The sequence below is a fragment of the Vidua chalybeata genome, chromosome 10 (assembly GCF_026979565.1).
Source record: "Vidua chalybeata isolate OUT-0048 chromosome 10, bVidCha1 merged haplotype, whole genome shotgun sequence".
Classification (NCBI taxonomy): Eukaryota; Metazoa; Chordata; class Aves; order Passeriformes; family Viduidae; genus Vidua; species Vidua chalybeata.
In genome coordinates, this window is record NC_071539.1 from 15,002,834 (window position 1) to 15,027,211 (window position 24,378).

Genomic DNA, 24,378 nt, shown 5'->3' on the forward strand with positions numbered 1-24,378 from the left:
GGTAAATTTATTTTTAGTTTCATTTACTCAAACAAATGAGTGATATCACTTCAGCAAGTTTTTTGAATAAGACTTTTAGTTTTGATTGTGAAGTTATTTGTCAGTGCTTCTCAGAGGGTGGCTGTCTTGCCATAGATAAGGTCACTTAAATGGCTGTGATATTATTCTTTCACATGTCAGCAAGGAAGAAAGTTGAACTGCTGAGGGTGGTCACAGAGACTTGCCCAGCCAAGCAGTAGAGAGGGCTGGGCTACAAGGCAAACTACAATAGCTGCTCGTGGCAGTTGGCCCCATCCAAGACTTTGGCTGTGACTCTTTCTTTCCCCTCACCCTGTTTGGAAACTTAGTCACCTAACAGGAAAGGCAAACAAACCTCTAAGATATTTAATAGTATGCAAAGTCCTGCCAAGTCCTTTCTTCATCTTCCATCGTGGCTGGATTCCTTGTGCTGCAGATGAACAGAAGCAGGAGTCCAGCTCCTGCCATGCCCAGTAATCCAGACATTCTGGGCCAGTGTTATAAAGTAGAAATATCACAGGATCAGTATAGAAAAGTAACAAATGATACCAGTTAAGCATTGGATTGTTTACTGGTTTCAGCTTAGGAGTTGTTACAGTACAAGATTCCCAAAAGTAGTGCATGGTCTGTCTCAGGTAACAGCGTGGCCTGGGACCTCTTGAACACTGAAATGGAATCCTATAAAGGTCTTACTGTGCAGCAGTATTGTAATGTTGCATCACACATTGCTTCTTCTGAGGACTTAGGATCATTCTTCTGCAGGAGAAACAAATTCCTTTAGATCTGCCACATTTCTCACTTCAGTTCTCATAAAATTCAAGTTTGTTTTAAAGCTCTTCCAAACTTAGATACAAGGATTATAAAACTGAGAAAAGTGCTGCTCTTTATAAATGTGGTACTAGGATCATTGTAATGAAAACAACATATTTCTGTGCAAACTGACATTCTGTAATTTTGTGTCATTTGGATCACTGAAGTACAACATACACACAAAAAGCCCTCTCAAGTACTTTGTTGCATTTCCTTCTAAATCTTCCAGACAATTAAATGTAGAAGTTAGAATTTTCATTCTGACACTGTATATGTACATCATCTTCAGTGTTTGATTAAAACACTGTTCTGAATTAATAGGGGAATGTGCAGTTGTAGATCTAGAGCTGAATGTTCAATTGTGAACAAATTTCAGTGCTGTCTTTGAAGATGTTCCTTGTAATCCCTTCTCTTGGAATGACTTGAGGCCCGTAATCTAACATTTTTCCCTGTGGACCCCTATTCTTCCCCTGAATTTAAAATTTCTCCCATTTGTGTTCTAGTTGCTGCAGAGGCAGGCAGGGGTCCTGGGCGAAGCTGACACTGTTGTTTGTGTGAAGGCAGCAGAGGGGTGAGGCAGCTGTGCAGCCTGTTCCCTTGGCTGGGCCTTGCAGTGCTTTACCCTGTGCAGTTCCCAGCTGTGCCAGCCTCTGGTTAAACATCTCCTCAAGAACACATCCTCAGCGTGAGGAGCCACAGTGGCCTCTTGCCACACGAGCGTTCCTTGTGCCCGTGCACAAGAGATCCTGGACTGCTGCTCTTTTCTGTGGGGATCTGCTACCAAACCGTGCTAAGGAGACCTTTTGGTTTGGTTTTGTGTCTTCCTCCCTTTGCCCTTCTCCAACCCGGGCGATCCTGCTGGGGCCCTCCCTGGCCCTGCTGCATCGCTGCTGTACCGGTGCCACCTGCTGGAAGACAGCCCGGGAATGGGAGGGAAAATGGGACAGCCTCTTTGGACACAGCCTCTGGGGACACCACAACAGCCCAAGCGCCTGCGAGTGTAGGAGAATCTAGCTGGGTGTACCAGGAAGGGCAGGAAAGAGCCAGCCTGACAGGGACAATGTCTGAGATAAACTGAGGGCTGTACGGAGCGTCTCGAAGGGCTTGTTTATAGGAGCACATAACTGAGCTCATTTGGGCAGTGTTTTACAATCAGAGTAGTGCAGAAACACTTCTTACGTGCCTCCTGATGGGGAAAAAATCTTAGTAGAAGTATTTTCAAGAGTCTGTCACAATGCTGTGTGCAGATTTTCCCCTACAAAAATTATTTGCTGAATACAAGGTCTCTAATCAGAATTGAGATGAGAGAGAATGCTTATAGTAGGTATTCTTTTGTCTTGTGTAGTTTATTTTAGTTAAGTTTAATTTACCTAAAATTAAATGATGTTCCAACTGGAGTATATTAAAATTCTTCAAGTGGCCCTAGCATAGGTTCCATTATTGCTACATACCGCTGTAAAATAAAGCCAAATGTTTGATCCTTCATCATATGATTGCCTTCTTTTAACTTGGATAGTGGAACCCTCTGTCCCAATGGTTTACAGAAGTACTCAAATTTTGTAATATTTTAAAAAGAGGCTAGGATATGAGGGACTTCCCATGTCTTCCCTTCCACATCCAGGAGCTGTGATCTTGTATTTTTCTGTACAAACTACACATTCCGTATGCTTTTGTGTGCATGCCAAAGTCTAAGTTGCACTATTCTGTATAAGATTTAAGTTTTCCATGTCTCCAGTAACTTACACTGATTTACTGAGGGTAGCTTTGAAGACTAGGGAATGTATTTAGAATGCATCTATAGTCACATCTCACACCTCTAGACTGTGCAGCTTAGTACTGAGGCAATTGAACATGGGCAGATTTCTGCTGTTATTGGTGGCAGCTGCTCCCTTTGACTTGCAGGGGACAGTGCCTTACACCATAACAGCCAGAATGGGCTGCTTGGGTCATAGGTAGTACACAGTCAGAAAATTCAGGGTGTTTTTTAGGTAACAGCTTAGTTAAAAGTAGTTTCCAAATGTCCTGGATACCTTGCCTTGCATCTCATGCTCTTGTTAGACTCTGCTGTCTGGATTGTGATGTTTCATAATGCAGAAGGTTGATTTCATAATATTGTTAGTTGCATATTAGAAAATACAGAAAGGTTTATCATATTTTAAGACTTCAAAAATGTTTTGTTCAGGTTGGTGTGACTTCCACAAATGGAGACTTGAAAGGATTTATAGATCAGAACCAGAGTCCAACAAAAGGTAAGAGAATTCTATTCCATACATACATTAAGACTTATTTCACTGCATATGATTGATTCACATTTGGGATACTCAGAATTTAAATGTTCAAAATATATTTCATACATCCCCACCAGTAGTTGTTTAATACCAACATATAAGTGTCAGTAGCAAAGATGGGAAGGGCATCAGAATTTCAGAGGGGAGAAGGTGTAATAAAAGTAATAATAAGATAACATAAGCCTTTTTTTCATTCCTCGATGGTGAATAATATGCTGAATTTCCTGATTTCTAGTCCACCCTTAAAGTTCCCTGTTTCTGTTGTAGTCAAAATGGCAGAGAAGGCTAAGCATGATGTCATACTTCTTTCTAAATGTTCTGCATAATTTACAATAAAAATTATATTTTGTCCTGTCCTGTTTTATCTTAGCACTTCTAGATTAATCACTTTTGACTCAAAACCAATTTATGATCAGTCGTAACAGCTATGGTATTCCAGTAAAGTAAACCCCTTATCTATATTAGAAAACTCAAGGATTTGCAGTCCAGGAAACATTTCAATCAACCTTTCTAAGTAAATACTGGTTTGCTGTTGTCCACTGCAATAATCCAGTGCATGTAGTAGCAGGAAGGTTGATTTTTGGCTGATGCCGTCAAACCTAGGAGACTGAAAAAACGAGACAGCTAAACAGAAAATGGCTGGAACTACAGTATCTTCCTAATTTTCTAAATTTTGCAGAATGTGACAAACTGGTGGAGGCTGAGAATTATTTATTGCACATTGTGCTTCACTGTTTTGTGATTAGAGTGTTGTGATGCTAGGGAAAAATATTAAGTGCAAGATTTTCAAATAATTTCTGAAACAAGCAAATGATTTGTCCAGAAAATAACTTAATAACTTTATAAAAATATGGGTCATTACTGTTAGGAATATCCCAGTGACCCTTATCCCACACTTTATCAGATTTTGCTTCTGGCATGATGGATGCATTATTATCTCCATTTTTGTATATTTTATAAAATGTTATTATCTAATTATTTTTATTTTTAACCTTGAGGTATAATTAGAAATTGTTGCCATCTCTACTGAAATAAAACATCTTGCTCACAATGGATTACTCTTCTTAGAACATCAAATATTCCATAAAAGCTGGGGAAACTTTTACAGATACAGCCAGTATCTAAGCTGTCTCTTGCTTTCAGTTTAAAATATCCTTTACTTCTTTTGGCATGTCCACTGTTGAACTCTGGAAATTATGGAGGGGGCAAAAACTCCAAACAGGTATTCAGATCCACTGTCCCTTATCAGGGCTTTGTGATCTTCCTAGTGAAGGCAGTTTGGTTTCTTTGTTGTTTTTTTTTAATATACATTATTTAAATTAAATCATTTGCTATAATAAAGGCAATTAATTGCTACATATCTGGGCCTATTTATAATGTGCCTTCATAGTACCCTTAGACTGAGGCATGATGGATACATGATATGTTCAAAAACAAAGGAGAGAGGCCATTTGCTCTAATGAAGACCTTCTTGAAAGCATCAGATTTCAGGGCCTAGAAATTTTTGCTTAAAAATCAGTTGCATTTTTCTTTTCTTTCCAGAAAGATAATTGTGGTGTGTGTTTGTTTTTGCCTCTAGCACAAACAGTATTGCATTAATGGAACACTTCAGATTCTCATGCTGAAACTTGAGCACATAGAAAATTCTTTGTAAAATGTCTTCCTTTTTATTAATGAGCCCTCATCTTTTACTTTACTATGAAATCTGTTGTGAAATTCTAGGTTTACTTGGTCTAATTTTGAAAAATGCTGTTCTGCTCTGGGTGAGCCATGGCCACGTCCCTTTGCCTGGTAAGAGCAGCCTGGCTCTCTGAGGATGCTACACCAGGTCAGCTGTTGCTGTTCCTGTGCTCACACAGATACTGCAGTCTCCTTCCTCAGCCTTACCACCACCAGATAATCGTTGTGTTGGGGAAACTTTCTGCCTTTGTCTCACTAAAAATGCCTAATCAAAGTAGCTGATCACGTGACCCTTGCACTTCAAAATGGATTTCTCTGCTTTTCTTCCATTCACAGGCTCAGTTTTCAAAATCTCCTTTCCCTGCTAGTTTTTCCCCTGAACCATCTGGGGGAGTAACTCTGATGCTGCTATTGCAGTGTTTGTTTGATCAGGCTCCATTTACCATTTATCTTTCCCACCATTACTTTTAGTGTCCTTTACCTTTAGGGCCCATGCACAGCCTCTGGGTGTTTTCCTGGTCTATTTTGCTACAGGAGAAGTTAATGCTCACAGACTGCTTAGGTATTGCAATCGGATCTGTAAGTGTTAGAGTGTCACTGCTGTGTCACTTTTGCTGATTTTTAAATCCAAATTAATGTTTCTAACTAGATTGACAGGTTGTTTGGTTTATTTAGGGGTTCAGTTTTCTTATTCTAACTTGTTTCCTGTATTTGTTAGTGAATATTGTCATCTTGCTGCTGCAGCTTTTTCTCATTCAGGCTTTTTAGAATACTTTCAGTATTTATGTTTTTATCCCTCATGTAGATGATGTACAGGGAAAAAAAACATTTCTAGTACCCAGTGTATCTAAATGCAATGCAAATTGACTAAGGAATTTGATGTTCTAAATGTGATGATTGCAGAATCAAAGCATATACATCCAAATTTGTAATCCTCATAAAAATACTTGCTGCCTAATTATGAAGGGAACCAGACTTTTTTCCTACATGTGCCTAGAAGAAATTTCACAGTGCTCAGCAAAACATTAACTCAAATGTTGTTCACTTTGTTTAGTGAACAGTTCTAGTTCAACAGACAATTCACTTCCCTACATGTGTTGCCTTTATCTCATAGGTAACAGGCTCTTTTGGCTAAAAGCCCCTCCATTTGGAGCTTTCTGCTGCTTGAAATGAGCACTCCTTGGATCTGAGAGGGAATGCCACATGCAGATGGCTTTTGACTGATGGCCATGGTACCCACCTAATGCCAGGGACTGCTTGTGCGAGGACCACCACTGGGTAAAATATTTTAGTAGCCCATGCAGCACAGTCAGGATATCTCCTTTCTGAAAGTCCTTTTCACATGGTCTGTGACATAGTAGATTCTTATTGTTGCAGTCAAAATTGTTCAGCTGTGACAGGCTGGGCTGTGCTGGCCATGCTTCATTTCCTTACCTGAAGTTACTAATGACTGAAATTATTCCTGTAGGAGACCTGCATTTTAATATTCCCAGACAGAAAAAAAATCGCTCTGATTCTCATTGTTTAGTAAATTAATATTCTTGGGATAGTGAATGGAAAAGAGATGCTTCCTCTGAAGTTTTGGAGAACACAGATGGCTATTTGTAGCCTTCGGGATAGATCTGTATGTAAGTGTCAGGTATTCTCCTAGTTTTCCATCATGGATTGTGCCTTTTGGGAGATACTCCTGGGAGGATCCATGCTAACAAGACTGATGTGCTCCTGGGTGTCAACAGAACTTTGATGTCCAGTAAGGTTGATTGATAGGAACTAAGGAACTGCGTCCATCATTCAGGCAGAATCCTGGTTTAAGTGGCAAAATGTCTTTGTGGAGTTGGTCCATTCTGTCAAAATAATTTAATAGAATAGTTCAAGTTGGCCCTTAGGTAGGTGTAATGAGGTTTGTGAATGAGTTACATAGTGGCAGCGCTGCCTTTGGTTTGGGGTAATTGTTGCAAGCTGTGATGAACCAGGCTTACCATCAAGTTCATGATAAAAAGATGCAGGTGTAACTGTGAGGATTTAAAACTTTTTGTTTGGGAGACACTCCCAGTCACCGAGTTACATGCTTGAAGTTTTGTAAGCCTGTTCGCATCTCTTACAACAATGGAAAATCGCCCCGCTTTTCCAGTGGTTCCAAGCCGAGGGCGTGTCTGTGTTACCCCTTGCCCCACAGAACCACCCCTGCCGCCTGTGCACGCACAGGGATGTGTGCAGCCTTCCGGGCTCCGTGCCGGCTGAGCGAGTCCCGAGGCTCCCTGGTCGGTTGGAGTTGCCTGGGTGCGAAACCCTGCGATAAAATCAGGATTTGCAATCAGGTATCACTTGAAAGCTCACGTTAGTGGTCGATGAGTCCTCATCAGCCCTTTGAGCTTGCGGGCGCCGCTGCCGTGGCCGCGCAGCAGGGCGGGCCTGGCGGGTGGAACAGCCCGGTTAAATCCCGGGCACCGGCTGGATGCCGGGGCACAGCCCTGCCCGGGGGAAGGAGAGGCTGCCGCGGGGCAAGTGGGACTGGGCACATCTGCTGCTGCTGGGGCCAGACGTACAGGATTCTTACCCTAAAATATGGGATGTAGACTCACACAAAGGTTTTGAGGAATCTTGCTGTCCTTAGTTAATACTTCTTTGTTACTGTATTCCCCGTTCCTATGAGTTTACATGTTGTTCTTTATTTACTGCTGTGGAGGGAAAAGGGAGTCCAGCCACAGAGCACCAGTCTTGCTACAGGCTCCATGAGGGAGGAGCCATTAATCTTATCATGATTGTAGAGAGCCTGCTTTGGGTGGGAATCTTTCACTTCTGATACAACTTTGCAATGAACTTTGTTTTAATGCATTTTTCTATTACACAGTACCTATCTTTTACTAAGTCCTGACAGGGCTGGTGTTTTAAAAACTTAGTGCACAGGGCTGCTGTAAGAAAAGTACTTCATTGTATGCTTGAAGAGAACTGCTAAAATGACCAAGACATCAGCAGCAGTTATCCGTAGGCCTGTGCCTGGTACTTTCAGATTCATACAGCTGTTAACTCCTGTAGATTTGTCTCAAATTGAACAGTAAAAGACTGAAATTGTACTGCTCAGTGTAAGCCTGAAGTACATTGAAAAACTGCCTGTCCCATTTTATTTTTTCTTTTCTACAGATCTCTTCTATTTCATCTCTGTGGAATATTTAAAGTTAGGTTTGTAGCCCAGTAATTTTGTGCAATGCACAAATGAAGAATTGTACCAAGAAAATACGTGTGTACTAATAATGCAATAATAATTCCATTTTTCTTTTATCCTACTGATCTTGGAGATAAGTACATTTACTGATCTGTCTTAGTGTAATAGAGGAGCCTGAGGACACATCTCATATGTTATTCCAAATTATCCTAATGGGCTGCTGATATCTCACAGCTCTGAGCTGGGGTTTTTGCCATCATTGTCAAGCTGTAGGCTGTATTATTAAAAATGGCTGTTCATTGAGACACTTTTAAAAAGTGGACATTTGTTCAGAGCTGTGAATATTAAATCCAAATTACCAACACTTCCCTGGTGTTTTGTTTGAAAATTCAATGGTTTTTCTTGTTGATGTATGCTTTGTGTGTAACCCCAGCTGGTTGGGCTGTGCGCCCCATCAGCCATGGTCTCCTTCAAACTGGCCGTGACAGATTCTATAGATTCTCCAGTTGACATTGTTTCTGATTATCTTTGCAACTAAGCTGCAGACCTAACAGATTTAGTTATACAGAAAAAAGAATCACTAAAATCTCTTTAGCTTTGTATTTGTATAGGAGTGCGTGTTGTTTATGTGCAGTTAGGCTATTTAGGGTGGCACATAAACAACATGCACTCCTATACAAATACAAATATCAAATGATTTAGAATGAGTTTGGTGAACTGCTTTGTGTGTGCATGTGAGCACACATGTACATAAACGTGAATAACTTTATCTGTGACTGCTTGAAGCTGAAGATCATTTATATTGATTTTTTTTTCTTTTTGTGCGCCAGTAGAATTATTGCACAAATGCCAGGAAGAATAATAGTTATGTAGCAAAGATTGTTTTTTAAAATAAGAAATTATAGCAACACTGGTTTCTCTCCCTGAGAAGCCACAGTAGTGGTGACTGAAGGATGGAAAAATAATTTATGTAGAAGCAAAGTGCTTTTGTTCTGAGAGAAACATACATATAAATATATATATCCACTGTCAGATTCTTATTCTGAATTTGCTTCAGTGCTAAGGAGGCTCACTTTGGGATGGGTCTCTGTGTATTGCAGTTAAAGTCTCCCTATGAGAGTTTTAAGTAGGTTTCTTTCCCACGTGCTTGGTTTTCCATAGGTAAATGGGAATAATGACACTGACCTCCTTTGTGCCTTGAAAGTACTGCTGAGAAACATTATATAAGAATTGAGTATTATTATACAAATCATTCCATTTTGATCCATCTGTGCTGACCTTTTCCATCCATGCAGTGAGATTACCGTGACTCAAGGCTGATGGGTCTCATTGTGTTCAGCTTATCACCGTACTCACTGCTCTTGTGCCTCAGGACATAAATCAGTGTAATCTTTTTTGTCCCCAAATGATGGGTGTTATTAAGACTTGGCATTTATTTAGTATTTGGTCATGTTTAAAGCCTTTGCAATTGCTTTGTGATAGTATATATAGTTAGTTTGATGATATTTCTGCTTTCAGTTGAATACCGAAATCTGTTGAATGTTTTGTCACATCTACTTCCTCCTAAATATAAAAATAAAATGATATAATAATACTATTTGAAGCAACTGAGGTTACATGAGTATCTGGACCATGATGCTATTTGATAAAAAAGAAAATGGTAGGTCAGAATATTTTACTTGTAATTGATAAAACTATTTTTTCAACTGCTGACAAACACAAAAAGCAACCTCTTACTGTGAAGAATTTGGTTGTTTTTTCTTTCTGGCCACTGTGGATAAGAAATACCTCACTTGTAAAAACAAACTTGTTCTTTTTCATCCTATCTGTATTTTAAAATCTACATATCCACATATTTATATTTGCCAATGAAGAAAATTAAAAGTAAGAACAAGGGCAGGGAAACATTTCTTTGAAAACTTGGTCAACTCCTAAGATGGTTTTGACAGTACTGCTGCCAAATGAGGGATTTGTGTAGGGATTAGAAGATGAAAATCTTTTTTATTTACAGTAACTCTGGCCAAAAAGACATTTAAACACACACCATATGTAAGCAAATGTCTTTTTAAAATCAAGATCAGGTCATTTGAATGACCCTTGTATTTACTGAAGTTACCCCAGTGGTGCCAATGTTCCACTATCCAGGGAGCCTTGTAAATGAAGGCACGGTGCAGCAGTAGCTGCTAATTAGTGGTTTATTAGTGGTTTTTCTTGTGCTGCTCAGTAAATCTGGTGGGTCTGTGTGGCTTTGGCCATGGGTCTGCATGTGTGTGTGTGAGGGAAGTACATCCATGCAGAAGTTCAAAGCAATCACAGGTGCAGCTGGATCCCATGGATCCCAGTCTGCGTGGCGCATGCTGAGAAGGGAACAAGCTGTGCCCAGTGCTGGATGTGGTGAGTGGCCGTGTGCCTTGTCCAGTGCTGTGAGCCCCACGTGGCCACTGTGGCACGGACAAACATGACAGCCCAGTGCCTCTTGCAGTGGGAAGTGCAGCTGGAGGCAGCTCTGTGGTGAAAGAGCTGGGAGCCAAAACCGACCCTGCACGATTTTACTGCACTTGGCCATGTGACCTTACGCTGTCGACATCAGAGAAATAATTTATTTCTTTTCCCTGGTAAGAAAAGGGACAAGGAGAAATAGCATGAGAGCTGATCTTGAAGGTAGTGGGGTCAAAAGTTTCAGTTGCAGCAGAAAAGAGAAAAATTCCTACAGCAGTACTGGGAAGTGACACGTCACTGATGGCAGCAGCCTGGAATGAGTGGAGAGACTAGGTTTTGATGGAATATGCTGGCTCAGCTTGGGAAATCCTGGGCAAAATCCTCTAGCAAAAGTAACACTGGCAAGTGAGAGAACTATTTTGAGCTCAGCATGGGAACACAGTGTATGTAAATAATGAATTACTGTCTTGTGCTCTCTGGCACTACCTCCCAAAAGATGTTTCATATAACAGAGCAAAGATTTACTGGGGGTTTTCAAGTGTGGGAGGTTTATATTTGTTTTTCTAGGTGAGTTACATGACTGAATAATTTATTCATTTTATTGACTGGAGATGCAAGCTGCTTCTGAAGATGTTTTCAGATACAGATTTCCTTTTGGAAAATTAATATTAAGTAGTAGTATTACTCCAGATGGCAAAAGAATCTACACAAAACATTAGAACATCTTAGTCTCAATTTGTTTGTATTGCTGATATATCTATTGAATATTTCTTATGAAGGTGAGACTTTGCATAAATCTACATCTTTTCTACATTTGTGCTGTAACTGCAGAAGATCCTTTTCCCTCTCAGTTGTGTTGCTTCTGCTTCTGGTTGCAGAGAAGTTACTTTGTTGAATTTATCATTTTTCAGTAACATCATGGAAAACATAGGTATACTAAAATAAAATGTAAAAAAAGGAGAGTATGATTCAGGACCAAGTGAGAAAAGAAAATTGGGCAGTGGAGGTGAACAGGTGATGTGAGAAAAGACAGGGGAACAGGGATGTGTAACACCACTGAGTCAGCTTGGGCCATGTGGGCTAAGCTGAGTGTTGGCTGGCTCCTGTGGGAGGAGGGCTGGTGCCTGTGCTGCTCTGAAGGGACCTGTCACCTTAGATGCCTTCAGCTGCTGTCTGCAGTGCCAGAGAACATTAGTAGCTCTCCAGGAACCTATCCTTATCCTCATGACACCGGCTAGAGCCAGGCTGACTCTGGATTACCAGGCAGTGGCAGCTCTTCCTTACATTTGGTTGTGCCTCAGACCCCATGCCCTCCCACGCTGGATCAGGCTGTGTGTAGGAACGGGGGCTGCTCTTTGACTGATCAGTTCCCAGCTCTCCTGCTTTGACGCTGTCACAGGGAAAGGAGCTGCTGCCACCACAGTGGCAGTCTGGATAAGCCCATGTGCTCAGGACTTTGAGAGGCTTATGCACAACAGTTTGAACACCCACGGGGTAGCAGTGGTGCTGCAACAGTTTTGATTTAAACATTGACTCCCAATAATCAAGATACAAGTTGCAATTTGGGAGAGAGAAGGAGCAGCAGTATTTTTGGGACTGTCAGCACAGAGCTGCCCTTCTCTGTGGAAGGCAGGATGATTTAGATCCATAAGCAGTTTGGGGTCACAGAGATGATAAACATCTTGGGATGAGAACACCCTGCACTGGAGATGGCACGGGAGACTTTATTGTGACATCCAGCTGCCTGCTCTGTGACTTTAGGTGAGTTGTAAAGGCATCACTTACTCCATCTGTACAGTGCAGGCTGTGGCTGGTTTCCATCAGCAGTGACTGTGGAACGCTCTGGGACAGTCAGATGAGGAATAGTTAAGGCTTGGAAAGTTTATGGTTTATTTTGTACACGTGATTATGATTGCAAATAGGATTTGTATGTTGGCTTCTTTTAGAAGTATTCTCATTAATTTTCACTTCTAATGCTGAGGAATGTCAGGCTGTGTGCTCTTTGTCTTAGGCAAGAATAAATTATTTCTGGAAATAAAATACATATAATTTTGAAAGTAATATAGTGAAGGTGTCGTTTTGTGAGGTGTCCTTGTTATATCTGCTGAGAGGTCTGGAGGTTTCCTGAGGGGGTGTTCACAGCAAATGAGACAACAAAGCCAGTCTGATTCCAAAGCATTAGAGTGGTGTGAGAATTTGCCACAGCGTTTTTCACAGCTTACTAAGGAAGTAATTTAAAACTCTCCTTTTACCATTCTTTTTAGGTAATATTTCAGTAATCGCATTGCCAGTTTCCAGCACCAACTCTCCGACTAAGATTTTGCCAAAAACCTTGGGACCAATCAATGTGAATGTTGGACCCCAAATGGTAAGTTTTGCAACCCCAGTATTGCCAGCTTGTGTAACAGACTGTGACTTCCTGGTGGTGTAAGACAGGAACACGAGAGGAACTTGCTGCCTCCTGCCTCAGCCACAGCTGGATGGGAGGGTGGTGACCTGGGGTACAGCAGGCCTGGCATGCCGGAACTGCCACTCCCAGCAATGCTCTTGTACGTGTCCTTAGGGGGTACCTGTCTTCTGGGCTTTGAGTGGAAATTGAAACAGCTTTACTAGCTGACACTTTAACTATTAGTCACAAGTGTATTAAGAAAAAACCCTCATTACTTGATACTCTTTCAATGTTTTAAGTCATGTTCTCACCAGTAAATCTCCAGCATTGTCAGAGAATGTCTTTGATGTGTTGGTCAAAAATTCTAAACTTGCTGGAACTACTCTTCTTAAAACTCTCTTTTCCTGTCCATGATAACTGTATACGTATATTGATGTTCCAGGGATTTTGGATCTAGTTTTGAGAAAAAATTTAGATTTTCTGGTGGTCAGAGAGCTAAACAGGCAATACTGTGAACAGTTTCTAGTAACCTGGTACCTCCTTGCCAAGCACTTAGCCTGAGTACAGAACTCTTTGATGTGTTTCATAAAAATGGTATTGGGTCTTTTTCACCCGAGCAGTGTCTGCTGTTCACTGGGGGGTTTGTCCCAGCTGGGCAGAGGGGCACACACATCACAGCCCCCCCCGTGGCACTCCCTGCTCGCAGAGCTCTGCCCCCAGCACTGGCCAGGGGCTGCCTGCCAGGAACAGCTCAGTACGTCAGTGCTGATGTCTCACTGCGGCCTGTGCCCTGTGGCACTGCACTGGAACAGTTCTGCCACTGAGGATGTGTCCTGGCAGTGCAATAAATAGCCCACAATAGGGAGAGCACTCACTTAATGCAGTTCCTGCTCTTATGACTGACTTCTCAAGTCCTGCTTTTGGTTTCAGTGAGGCCTGCTTGCAGTTTAGGTTCTATAGCAGGTAGAAGTTGCAAAAGCTACTGCGTGATGTGAGACACACAATTTTTCTTCTTTTTTTTTTTTTTGTTAATTTTTTATTCTTTTATTCTGCTGCTTTGCAAGGATAGATCTATATTCAGAAAACATTTTCTTAATAAACAGCCAGTAACGCAGGCTTTCTAAGACACCCAGCATACAGCTGTGTTGTGCCAGACTGTTTAAAAGTGAATGCTCACGAGCTCTCAGTAGTGGCAATGGTAGCGCTCCCTCAGCATCTGCCTGTGTCAGCAACACCCTGCTTGATTAATTTATTTATTTAGGCCTTATTTCCCCACTGTGGGCTCCGGGCCCTTCAGAGCAGCGCAGAGGCTCGGGCGCGCCGTGGCCGGCGCTGTGCCGCGGTGCGGCCGGCGCGGCTGCAGGAGCGGCCGGCTGCCGCTAGATGGCGGCGCGGGCCGGGCCGGGCCGGGCTGTCGCTCGCCCCCGGGGCCGTTGGCACCTGCGGCCGCAGCCGCGCTCGTTTCACCGAGCTCCGAAACACGAATCAGCCCTTGACACCCTTCTGCCCCAGGCCGGAGCAGCAGTCAGGTGACAGAAGCGACCTTTCCTGTGCCTGCCTGCAATGGGTAAAGCCAGGCGCCTTTGGTTCTCCAGTATCAACCAGGAAATAAATACATAACCTGTAACTGTGTTTTGGTTCCTCTAAAATTCTCTTTTCTTTTGGTTCTGTCAAGCTGTACATTTGCAAACAATAAATGAGATAAATGCACGTCTTTAAGTCAAAAAAGACATGTATGTAGTCACAACAAGGTACCAGTAATGCTCAATGAGCTAAGGAAATGGGGAATTCTTCACATTCCATTTTTCAACTTGTCTAAACAATAGTGATGGATACTAAACAAATGCTGTATACTTATCTGTAGTTTGTATATATATGCATATATATATACACACTTACAGTACCTATATATCTGCTGTATACTTATAGCATATACTTACAACAGTTAGTTACCAGAGTGCCTTGGGATGCTTACACAGGTGTTGGATAAGTTTATTAGTAAAGGAAACCACCAAGTTTAGTACAATCACTACTCAAAATGTCACTAATAAATGGAGTACAGTAAAACAAAGTTTTACAAAATTAGGTAAGGTGTAAGAGTAAAAAGCACTGTCCAAGAAGCTTTGATATGAATCTTACCATAATGGAATCAAAATAATTAAATTTGGTTTATTTTAAAAATTAGCTTTATCAGTACTGTTTCATTTTTAAATATTATTTAAATTATTCTGGTGACCTACTTTGAAAAATGAACTTGGCTGTGATTTAAAAGTCGAGACTGGGTGTCTTGGTGTTAACCAGTGTACCTACAATTTCACCAGGTTTGCATAAATGTAAATTCTATCTATAGCATAAAGACTTTACATTGAATTCTGTATGTACAATTAGTTGCCAGAGTGCCTTGGGATTTTGTGAATGATAGAAACTGCAGGGAATGCTTTGCCTGCAGCTCAGATTATTTTTGTACAGACAATTACAAGAGACTAATCCATTGGAAACAAAGAAGGCTGTATTGATTACATTGATCAAGAAATTGCCTAGATGTACTCATGAAGAAACAATTGGATGTCTATAGGTACAGATCCTATCTGCCATACTGGGGAATTACTTGGAATCATTTGTCTGGTTCTTGTCCACATGAATAAGACAGTAATATGGTACAATTAATGGAAAAATTAGCAGTGCTGTAATGGCTTTGCTGTATGAAGATCTTCTGATGCCATCTCTTCTGTATATTATGACTGCTTCTGGTACAGAATTATCATTACTTTTCTTAGTGCAATGCTTAGTATGAATTTTGGGCTGTAGTTACCTCTGTTTTCTTTAGAGAGCTGTGGTTTTTATTGCTAAATTTTACAGATCATAAGCACACCGCAAAGACTGACCAGTTCAGGGAGTGTTCTGATTGGGAGTCCGTACAACGCAGCTCCGACAATGGTCACACAGACACACATAACAGAGGCTGCTGGCTGGGTCCCAGGGTAAGGCTTTCGTCTCGTTTAAAGATGTCTGAGCATCTCTTCCGATCTCTTCCGGTATTTATACTGTTGAATCTTCGCTGACTTACAGTTTCTCATTCTTGCACAACTAAATGGAGTATGGCATGTGCTTTTCAGACTGGGAGGCACTTCTGATGGAGCAAGTGAACACAAATTATAAGCACCAGTCACTTCACTGTCTGCTTTAATTGTGGTTTCTGACAGTGTCTGTTTCTTGGTAAAAATGGAGAGTCACAACGACTCCTGTTAAAAGAAGCTTTTATTTTTTCCAGAAGTTCATGGTATATCCATGTAGCACTGCTATTGAGCACAGCAGCAGGTATCTACAGGGGGAGAGACTGTCAAAAACACTTCAACAGGCATTTAAGAATAAACTCCGGTAGCAAACTTTGGATATAATCAGTGTGGTATTTTTATTACTATTCTACATTAACAACAAGTTTCATGGGGTTCTGAGGTGCTCCAGCCAAACATGACTCTCGTTATCTCTTCTGATTAAATCTGGTCTTTACAGTGTTTCTTGGTATTTTGTTTTAATATCAGTACTGCTGAGCTTAGCTGTCTCAAAACAGAGATGTAGTGTTTTGCCTCTGAAAAAGTAATATATTTCTGCATCTAGATTAATTTTTCTAATCAGTGATGAATGTCAGTATTACCTTTTCAACAATAAAGGTGGGAAATGGAACATCTAGGAAAGTGCAGAAATGAGAGTGCAATGTTTGTGCCTTGACTTTCTCCATTTTACTCTGTGACCAAGGTCTGTCATAGGCTGTACTTCCCAATTACTCCCCAGAGTCAATAAAACTGCAGGCCCAGCCATGCAGTTTTTAAGCTGAATTTTTTTTGCTGAGTGTTCATTTCCTGAAATACCTTTTGAATGCACTTAGTTCTGATTTTATTTGAGAAAGGAGTTGCCACTTTTTTTCTGCACATTTTTGTGAAATGTGGAGGCCAGACAGACACTCTTTCAGTACCCAGAAGAGGAACAAACTCTACTGTCTGGTCACAGCTTGCTAAACCAAAGAATCGACATGCCTTGCTTTCCAAGGTGTCATCCAGTGGTGGGGATTCCCAGAGCATCCTTGTGGCAGTGCATCAACCACCACCACTAAGCAGCACCATCCTCCTGTTTGTGTACTGTCCAAGTCAAGACACAGGATTTCCAATGAGCTTTATATTTTGCTTCATCCATAAAAAGGCTTGAGATGACTCCAGACAGACCAGTCAATAGTGATGCATGCAGAAGTCCATACAATAGGCCATATTTTCATTTGAGGAGCAGAGCTAAGGAAGGGTCTGTGGTATTCCTGAACTGAGGTAGCAAGCCGTTGCTGAAGACACTTCAGAAGAATGCTTGCTTTACCCATTGTTTACTCTACGGACTCTAAATTATTTCCAAAATGAGGGGAGCACATTCACTGGCAGGGCTTGGCACAGGCTCTGGCAGCCGGGAGTGCAGAGCAGGGCACAGCTCTCACTCACTGCCAGCCCAGGCACGTGCCCAGGGCAGACCCCAGCCCCAGCTGCTCAGCCCCCACTTAAGCACCATGGACAGAAATCCCTTTGGTGCTGCCGAGGGAGATCACACAACCAAAGTGTGCTGGCTTTCAAGCACAGGTTTTCAAACCCATCCTTTTTGTTTCGCTTCCTTCCCAGCAGTGTCAGGTGTTCAGCTGTGTAAGTCTGTGCTGGGAGCCCAGCTTTGGAAAGCATGGGGAGACAACGTTCCCCAGCTCAGCACAGCTCTTGGGCCCTGCCTTGGGTTAAGGAAAAGGCAGGGCTGGAAAGCAGCTCCTGCTTGCTGTGGGGAATAAACTGGAGGATAAGGAATGGCCAATGATTGCAGACTGCTGCTGCTGTTCAAAATTCACGGCAGCTGCTTCTTCAGCATCTGTCTTCAGCTCTGTATACATCAACTCTAACAGGAAAATGTTTAGTGTTTTACCTTGGGGTTGTGTTTAAAGATTCTTAAACATTTACTGGCTTGAAAATATATCTTATGCACTGTTTAAAGACATTTTTCTTCCATATGGGGGAATTTTAAATAGGAATTTTCAAAGGAGTCCAGCTTCTCCTTTTTGAGGGACTTTGGCCATCTAGCTCACACCAGCACTTCCTGTAGTTCCAGGTGAAGTCGTTTCCCCCAGTTCCTGTGGGCAAAGCATGGTAAAATTTGGAATAGAATTTGTCTGCCAACAACTTCCTTCACAAATCCTAACCACCTTCCCTCAAATTTTGTCAAGCTCTGTGTGTTGTATTTTTCCCTTTCAATAAACATGTAACAGCAAACACTAGAACAAACTAGGCCCCATATACAATTATTTTAGTGGTCTATAGATATAATGTTATTTTCAACTTAAGTTTGAATTGTCTTGTCTTAGGGAGCGAAAACGGACTCAAGAAATTATAGAGTCAGATTTTTCAGAAAGGTGAGTGTTACTGAATGTGTATATTATGTATAGAGTCATACCTGCTTTATTTCAGAAAGATTTGCCTTTCAGAAAGATAACTGTCCAGTTCCTGCTTTCAGCAGTTTTCACTCCTTCACATCAAAGCTGTGTTGGGTTTTTTTTTAGTCTGCTGGTGTTCCTTTTTATTATTTTTTGTTTCTTTTACCTGTATTCTGTTTTCTTAGATACATTCACAATTTTGAAAACCATTATTTGTTTTTTTTAATAGTTTCTTTAGTTTTTTACAGCTGACAGGGCCCTTTTTCTGTAAAATAACAGCTCTCCATGGAACACCTTGTCAAATGAAACCATGAGACTAAATTAAAAAAAAAAAAAAAAAGAAAAAAAAGAAACAAAAACAACACAGCTGAACTTTTTAAAGGTTTCTATTGAATTATACATCCAGATCTAGTTTGTGTGATAAAAACAACTGTTCCTGTTTTTATCTATTACCATTACCTTTTCTGGAAGGAGGTGAATGGAAAATAACCCTGACAGTTTGCCAGTTCTTAATTTGGCACCTTAAAACCCAATGACCATGTACTTACTCTCCATGAAAGAGATTCTTGTATCTGTTCTGTGATGGATACATCATGGAATAGATGTATATATATGTATATATACTACGATGTATATATGTGGATATATTCTATGATGGACACACCTTAATTCCCCTAATGACCAAGTTTAGTATCTCCTGCTGTATATTACATAGGAACGTCTGAGCCTTTCTATTTTAGGCACACACATGAGAGCTCCACATAAACATGGCTTCCAGGTACATAAGCACCCTGGGAGATTTTCCTCTTTTTTCTGGTTGTTCTCTCGTGAGACTACCTGGAGATGAATTCCAAATCCACTTTAAGCATCTTCACAGCAGCATGTGTTCAAATGCTACCAATGTAAAAATAGGCAAGGAAGGGGAAGGGGCTCTAGTGCACTTTTTTGCCAACTTGTAAACAACAAGAAACTGATACAAAACTTTTATTTTTCGTTTTGATAGTCCAGATTTCTGTTACCTTTTGCTGTGAAACAAAGTAGCTTATTAACATTCAACATATTAAAATAATACTTTTCTCTTTCAGTAAGAGAAGCAAGAAAGGAGATAAAAATGGGAAGGGTCTGAGACATTTTTCAATGAAAGTTTGTGAAAAAGTTCAACGTAAAGGAACAACTTCATACAATGAAGTCGCTGATGAGCTCGTATCAGAATTCACAACTTCTAACAGCCACCTAGCAACAGATTCAGTAAGCAAATATGTGTTGAATTTTGTTACACCAATACAGATTAGTCTGTTTTATCATGGAATTATGTTTCTGCACTGTCCTGCCAAAGTCCATACTCACCTTCACTTAACTAGTTCTCAAATATAAAGACTTATCATTTGAAATCTAAAAATACAGAATTAAGATGAAGAATTGAACTCCCTCTAAATTATAAACAACGTAGAGGAATCTGCCAAAATAACTAACTTTAAGGAAAGGCTACTCTTGTATATGTGGTCTTGTCAGGCTTTACAACTGTGCCAGACTTGCCATGATGGAATTTCCCACAGAGATGCTTCAGGAAGGCCTGAAGCTTCCATTTGCAACCAAGCATGCCCATGTGGTATCCAAGGGGTATCACAGATGAAGGACCGTGGTTCAACACCATTCTGACCAGACTGCCATTTTGGCATTTGAGCTTCTCCATGTCTATGGAGGATGTGTTCAATTGCTTTTGCCTTTTTAATTCAATTCTTTTGTTGTAATTAGTCTTGTATTGTTTTCTTAGCAGGCTTACGATCAGAAAAATATTCGACGGAGAGTTTACGATGCCCTCAATGTCCTGATGGCAATGAACATCATTTCAAAGGAGAAGAAGGAAATCCGATGGATCGGCCTTCCTACAAACTCAGCTCAGGAATGTCAGAATCTAGAGGTAAAGGGAGGTACATGGGGAATTCTGTTTTATTCACATGCTTTGATAATTGACTTGCTTTTCTTTATAGAAGAGGGATTTTTTTTCTTAATTTGAACCTGATTGGTTTTGATGCTTGTACACTATGGAAATATAAATTTTGATATTGGAATAAACTGAAAAAAATGTGTTTGTGTATGCTTAGTTCAGTTTCATTTAGTATACATTATATTTAGTTTTTTAAAAAAAGCCAAGCTGTTTACCTTACAAAAATGGTCATTGATTAAATCAGGGATTATTTTTAAGATTAAAGTCTGTAGTACCTTGAATTAACCAGAAGAAAGTCAAAAGAATTTATGGTTCAGTTATGCTCACAAAATGGTTTACATTTAAAATTAGACCAATTCTCTATTAATATCTGTACTTGGAAATATAATTCAAAGGCAATTAAATTGAAATATAATTCCTGCTGGAATGTCAAAAACTAGTTATGATCTGCCAGAGAAAGCAAGAAGAAGTTTTACTTATCAGTTATTTCCATTATTTTTTCAGCAGGCTAAGAGTTACAGTGTTCTTTGCAGGAATGCCAGAATTTATACGCACAAATGTTGCCTGTCCTTCAGGCCAAATGTGCTATAAATAAAAAGCACAAGTCACTGTATTTACTGCAGCCTGCTGTAATGGCTGGCTGCAAATACTTCTCTGTGACACTTGAACATGAGGTATCTTAAAATGTGGGTGGGTGCCTCTGCAGTACAGAGCAGTTATTTTTGTGCAGGGTCATTTACATCAATTGTCTTTCTAGATGTGGTAAGAGAAAAGCTTTTACTGTCCTTTTCCATTACAGTAACTTGAAAAATACATCCATCCAAGGAGAATGCATGAGTTCAATCATTATGCTCCAGGATGTTTTTTTTTTTATTCTGGATAAATCTACATTTTGCATGCATTCATGTGAATGCATTGTCTCCAGTATAGGTTATTGTTACAAATATGGAACTTGAATTTCATTATCTCATCTTCAATAATCATATGCAATTCACAATTTCAGGCTCTAATTACACATGCACAAAATGGAAGCCAGGCATATTTTTCAAAAAATGTTGCTTCCTCTGACATAATAGAAAAGAATGTAAAACAAAGCTGCATTTTGATGGTGTGAAAATCAGAATTAATTTTGCTTTTAAGGCTGTATATAGTGGCAACTGTTCTTACAATGTAAATCTGTAATAAGATTACCAGTACAAAAATCAGTGCGAAAGAGCTTGTTATATAGAAACCATGCCTGAATGATATCTGTACTGCTTACTGGTTTTAAGAGTCCCAGCACAGAAAGCCAACTGAAAGATGCATTTTAAACATTAAAGTGTGTGAGGAGGGAACCACCACAAAACAACCTTGTAAAAATAAGATAGAGGAGTTTGGGCCAGATAAGTTTTTAAAATGCCACAATATTTAGTTTCAGAGCTTGAGTGAAAAGGTAATTTAAGAGTTTAGTCTTTTGGGAGCCAGTGATACAGTGCTGGCACCAAAGAGGATGATGAGCAAAAAGCCCTTTAAACCCCAGCTGTCCAATTCTTAAGCATTGCCCCAGAGGACACTTCCAAAGGCTGGTGCATCTGCAGGGTCAGCTCTGCCCTGTCCCAGCCCTGTGTGTCCCAGCTGCAGCAGCTTGGCCACATCAACCTGCTGCAAGAGCTGTGCTCCTGTAGAAAATGTTACCTCTACCCCTTTTTGTTGCTGCTGTCTTGTCAGTTTAATCAAGTCTCAAACAACAAGTGGAGGTCACTGTAAGATATAGGTGATCATAAGCCCAGCCTCCATATATTTATGTCTAGTAGCTTGCAGCTAGGAGAACAGTGGGACATGCACAATTCCAAAAGAGTGGAGGGCAGAAGGGGAAAAAAACCCCAAAGCATCCCCTTGAGCACGTGTTTGATTCGGTGCCAATTTGCACTCAGTGCAAGACAAAAGAGGCAGAATGGGGGGGGACATAATAGTCTCTTGTAATAATTAAATCCTTACTGGAGTTAAAACTGTTGACAAAGAAAGACATTACAGTCTGCCAGACCTGCTTCATGGAGAAACTCTTATTCCCATGCAATTTGCCCCCATTTACAAAGAAAGCATGTTCAGTTTGGCACAAGGGAATGGACAAGGTAACTAAGTATTGATGCATTTACATTTATCTTTTAAGATAGAAAAACAGAAGCGGATTGAAAGGATAAAACAGAAGCGAGCCCAACTGCAAGAACTGCTACTGCAGGTATATTTCATTTCAATTTTTTTCCCCCATAAGTGAAAATATCAAGTGCAAATCAAACACGTTAGACCTTCTGAAGTTCTTTCTAGATTTAGCTAACAGCTGTGACATACTAAGGAGAAAAGTTTGACTCCTGTGACCTTCCTGGATTCTGGTAGAGGGACCTCTTGCCAACACCGTGGTTCAGTTTTGCCAGCTGTAAACCAGCATGCTCCATCTGTGTGCCACAAGCTTTCCTATGTGTTCTGCTGAAGCTTTTCCAACCTTAGTGGGAATGGGAACAACTCACAAGTCCCCCTTGTTGACTCTTAAGTTCCCCCAGAGCTACCCTGAGTTATTTTTCAAATTTTCTCTTTGACCTAAGCTTTGAAGTTCACAACAACTTGTGTAGCAGAGTTGTTTTGGGGAATATAGACATTTCTGGATCTTAAGAGTGGAAGGCTGGCAAATCTAACACCTTCACTTTCTGTCATATACCTTTGAGATTATTTTTGGCTTTAATTGCTGAAATATATTTCAAATGCATCTTGTTTATAAAGTAACATTTTATAAATATAGTTATGAGCATTCCTTAACATTCTAGTCTGTGCAGACTTCTAGTAATTTAAATGTAATCAAACAGTTTTATGAGATTACAGACAATAAGGCTACATTTTTTGCTGGTTCAACTACACTGAGACAATTTTCATGTAATTGATATTTACTGAAACTTTCAAATATCTGATGCTTCTTCTTTGTTTTTCACCAAAAGCTGTTTCTCTACTTAGGATACAATTGGGATTCTATCTGTCTGACCCAATACATCAGCAGTTTCTCCAACAGTAACATAAAATTCCACTAGTGAATAAGGCAACTCAGGCCTTCTTAACTTTTAGCCCAAATATTGACAAAGTTGATCTCTTACTGTCCACAACTGTCATTATTGCCCTGATTATGTTGATTGCCAAAGGGTTTACCAGTCCTTTGGGATGGTGATTATCCACCTTTTTCCCCTTAAATGGGATAAGCAGTGCCTCAGGTGGGTAAGTACTGACTTCAGTCCCTCAAATAACATTTCCCAAACCCACACATTTTCACACATGTGCAGTCAGGTATAAGAAACTGGCAGGCAGAGAGTGGTGTCACAAACATCATCTGCTTAATAACTTCCAGAGGAGAATTTCTAAACTGACTCTTTTGAGAGAGAGAAGAAGGTGATGGATGAGAAGGGAAAGAGAATAAAAATACAGATATGGGATGTGGGGGAATTTTTGTTTCAGTGTAGCTGTCTCCTACCCTGAGGCAATTACACGTAAAAAGTACCAGAGAAGACCTCTGACTCCAAAGCCTTTTCAAAGGGATTGGGGAAACATTCTCCAGCAAGCCTTACTGCTTCTTTCTTGTTTCTTCTCCAGGGAATATGAGGGGAAACAGAATCAATAGTATATGTGTGCAAAAATTGGGTTTAACTTCTGCTCCTGGTGAACTTCACTAGTGCCAAGAGAAAGTAAGGCCACAACTCACTTTTTGACAAAAAATTACTGAAGGTATTGAGAGTTGGTAAATAAGACCTATGAGGTTTCATTTCCTGGAAACACTGATGTCTGCTCTTTTATTGACAGTGATCATTTTTTCTTTCTTTTGTTTTACAGCAAATAGCATTTAAGAACTTGGTACAAAGAAATCAGCAAAATGAACAGCAAAATCAAGGCCCTCCATCTTTGACCTCCACAATACAGCTGCCTTTCTTAATAGTCAACACTAGCAAAAGAACAATTATAGACTGCAGCATATCAAGTGATAAGTGAGTGTTTATGAAATTATTTTTATAATTTTATTTTCTTTGTGGACTGGAATTTTTCCTCAAACAAGTGAGGGAAGTTTTTCTAGTTTACTAGAAGTAACTATTGTACTTACATTCGCAACTGTCACTTCAGGCGGTTGCTTGGTTTTTTTTTTTCAATATTTAATGCAACTGCAGTAATAATATGGATGAGTTT

The 24,378-nt window shown here is 40.3% G+C and overlaps 1 protein-coding gene across 5 annotated transcripts in view; it reads left to right on the top strand.

Moving 5' to 3' along the window:
• Nucleotides 1-24,378, top strand: part of TFDP2 (transcription factor Dp-2) — a 52,625-nt gene that overhangs the window by 16,767 nt on the left and 11,480 nt on the right. For 3 of the 5 annotated variants that reach the window (XM_053951312.1, XM_053951314.1, XM_053951315.1), the window contains exons 3-10: nt 3,011-3,077; nt 12,663-12,766; nt 15,647-15,768; nt 18,168-18,215; nt 19,322-19,484; nt 20,011-20,157; nt 22,334-22,402; nt 24,031-24,182. In XM_053951312.1, the coding sequence (XP_053807287.1) occupies nt 3,011-3,077; nt 12,663-12,766; nt 15,647-15,768; nt 18,168-18,215; nt 19,322-19,484; nt 20,011-20,157; nt 22,334-22,402; nt 24,031-24,182 (872 nt within the window). Of the gene's footprint in view, nt 1-3,010; nt 3,078-6,048; nt 6,075-12,662; nt 12,767-15,646; nt 15,769-18,167; nt 18,216-19,321; nt 19,485-20,010; nt 20,158-22,333; nt 22,403-24,030; nt 24,183-24,378 lie in introns of those variants that run through there. The other 2 variants (XM_053951316.1, XM_053951317.1) reach the window with 2 other exon arrangements.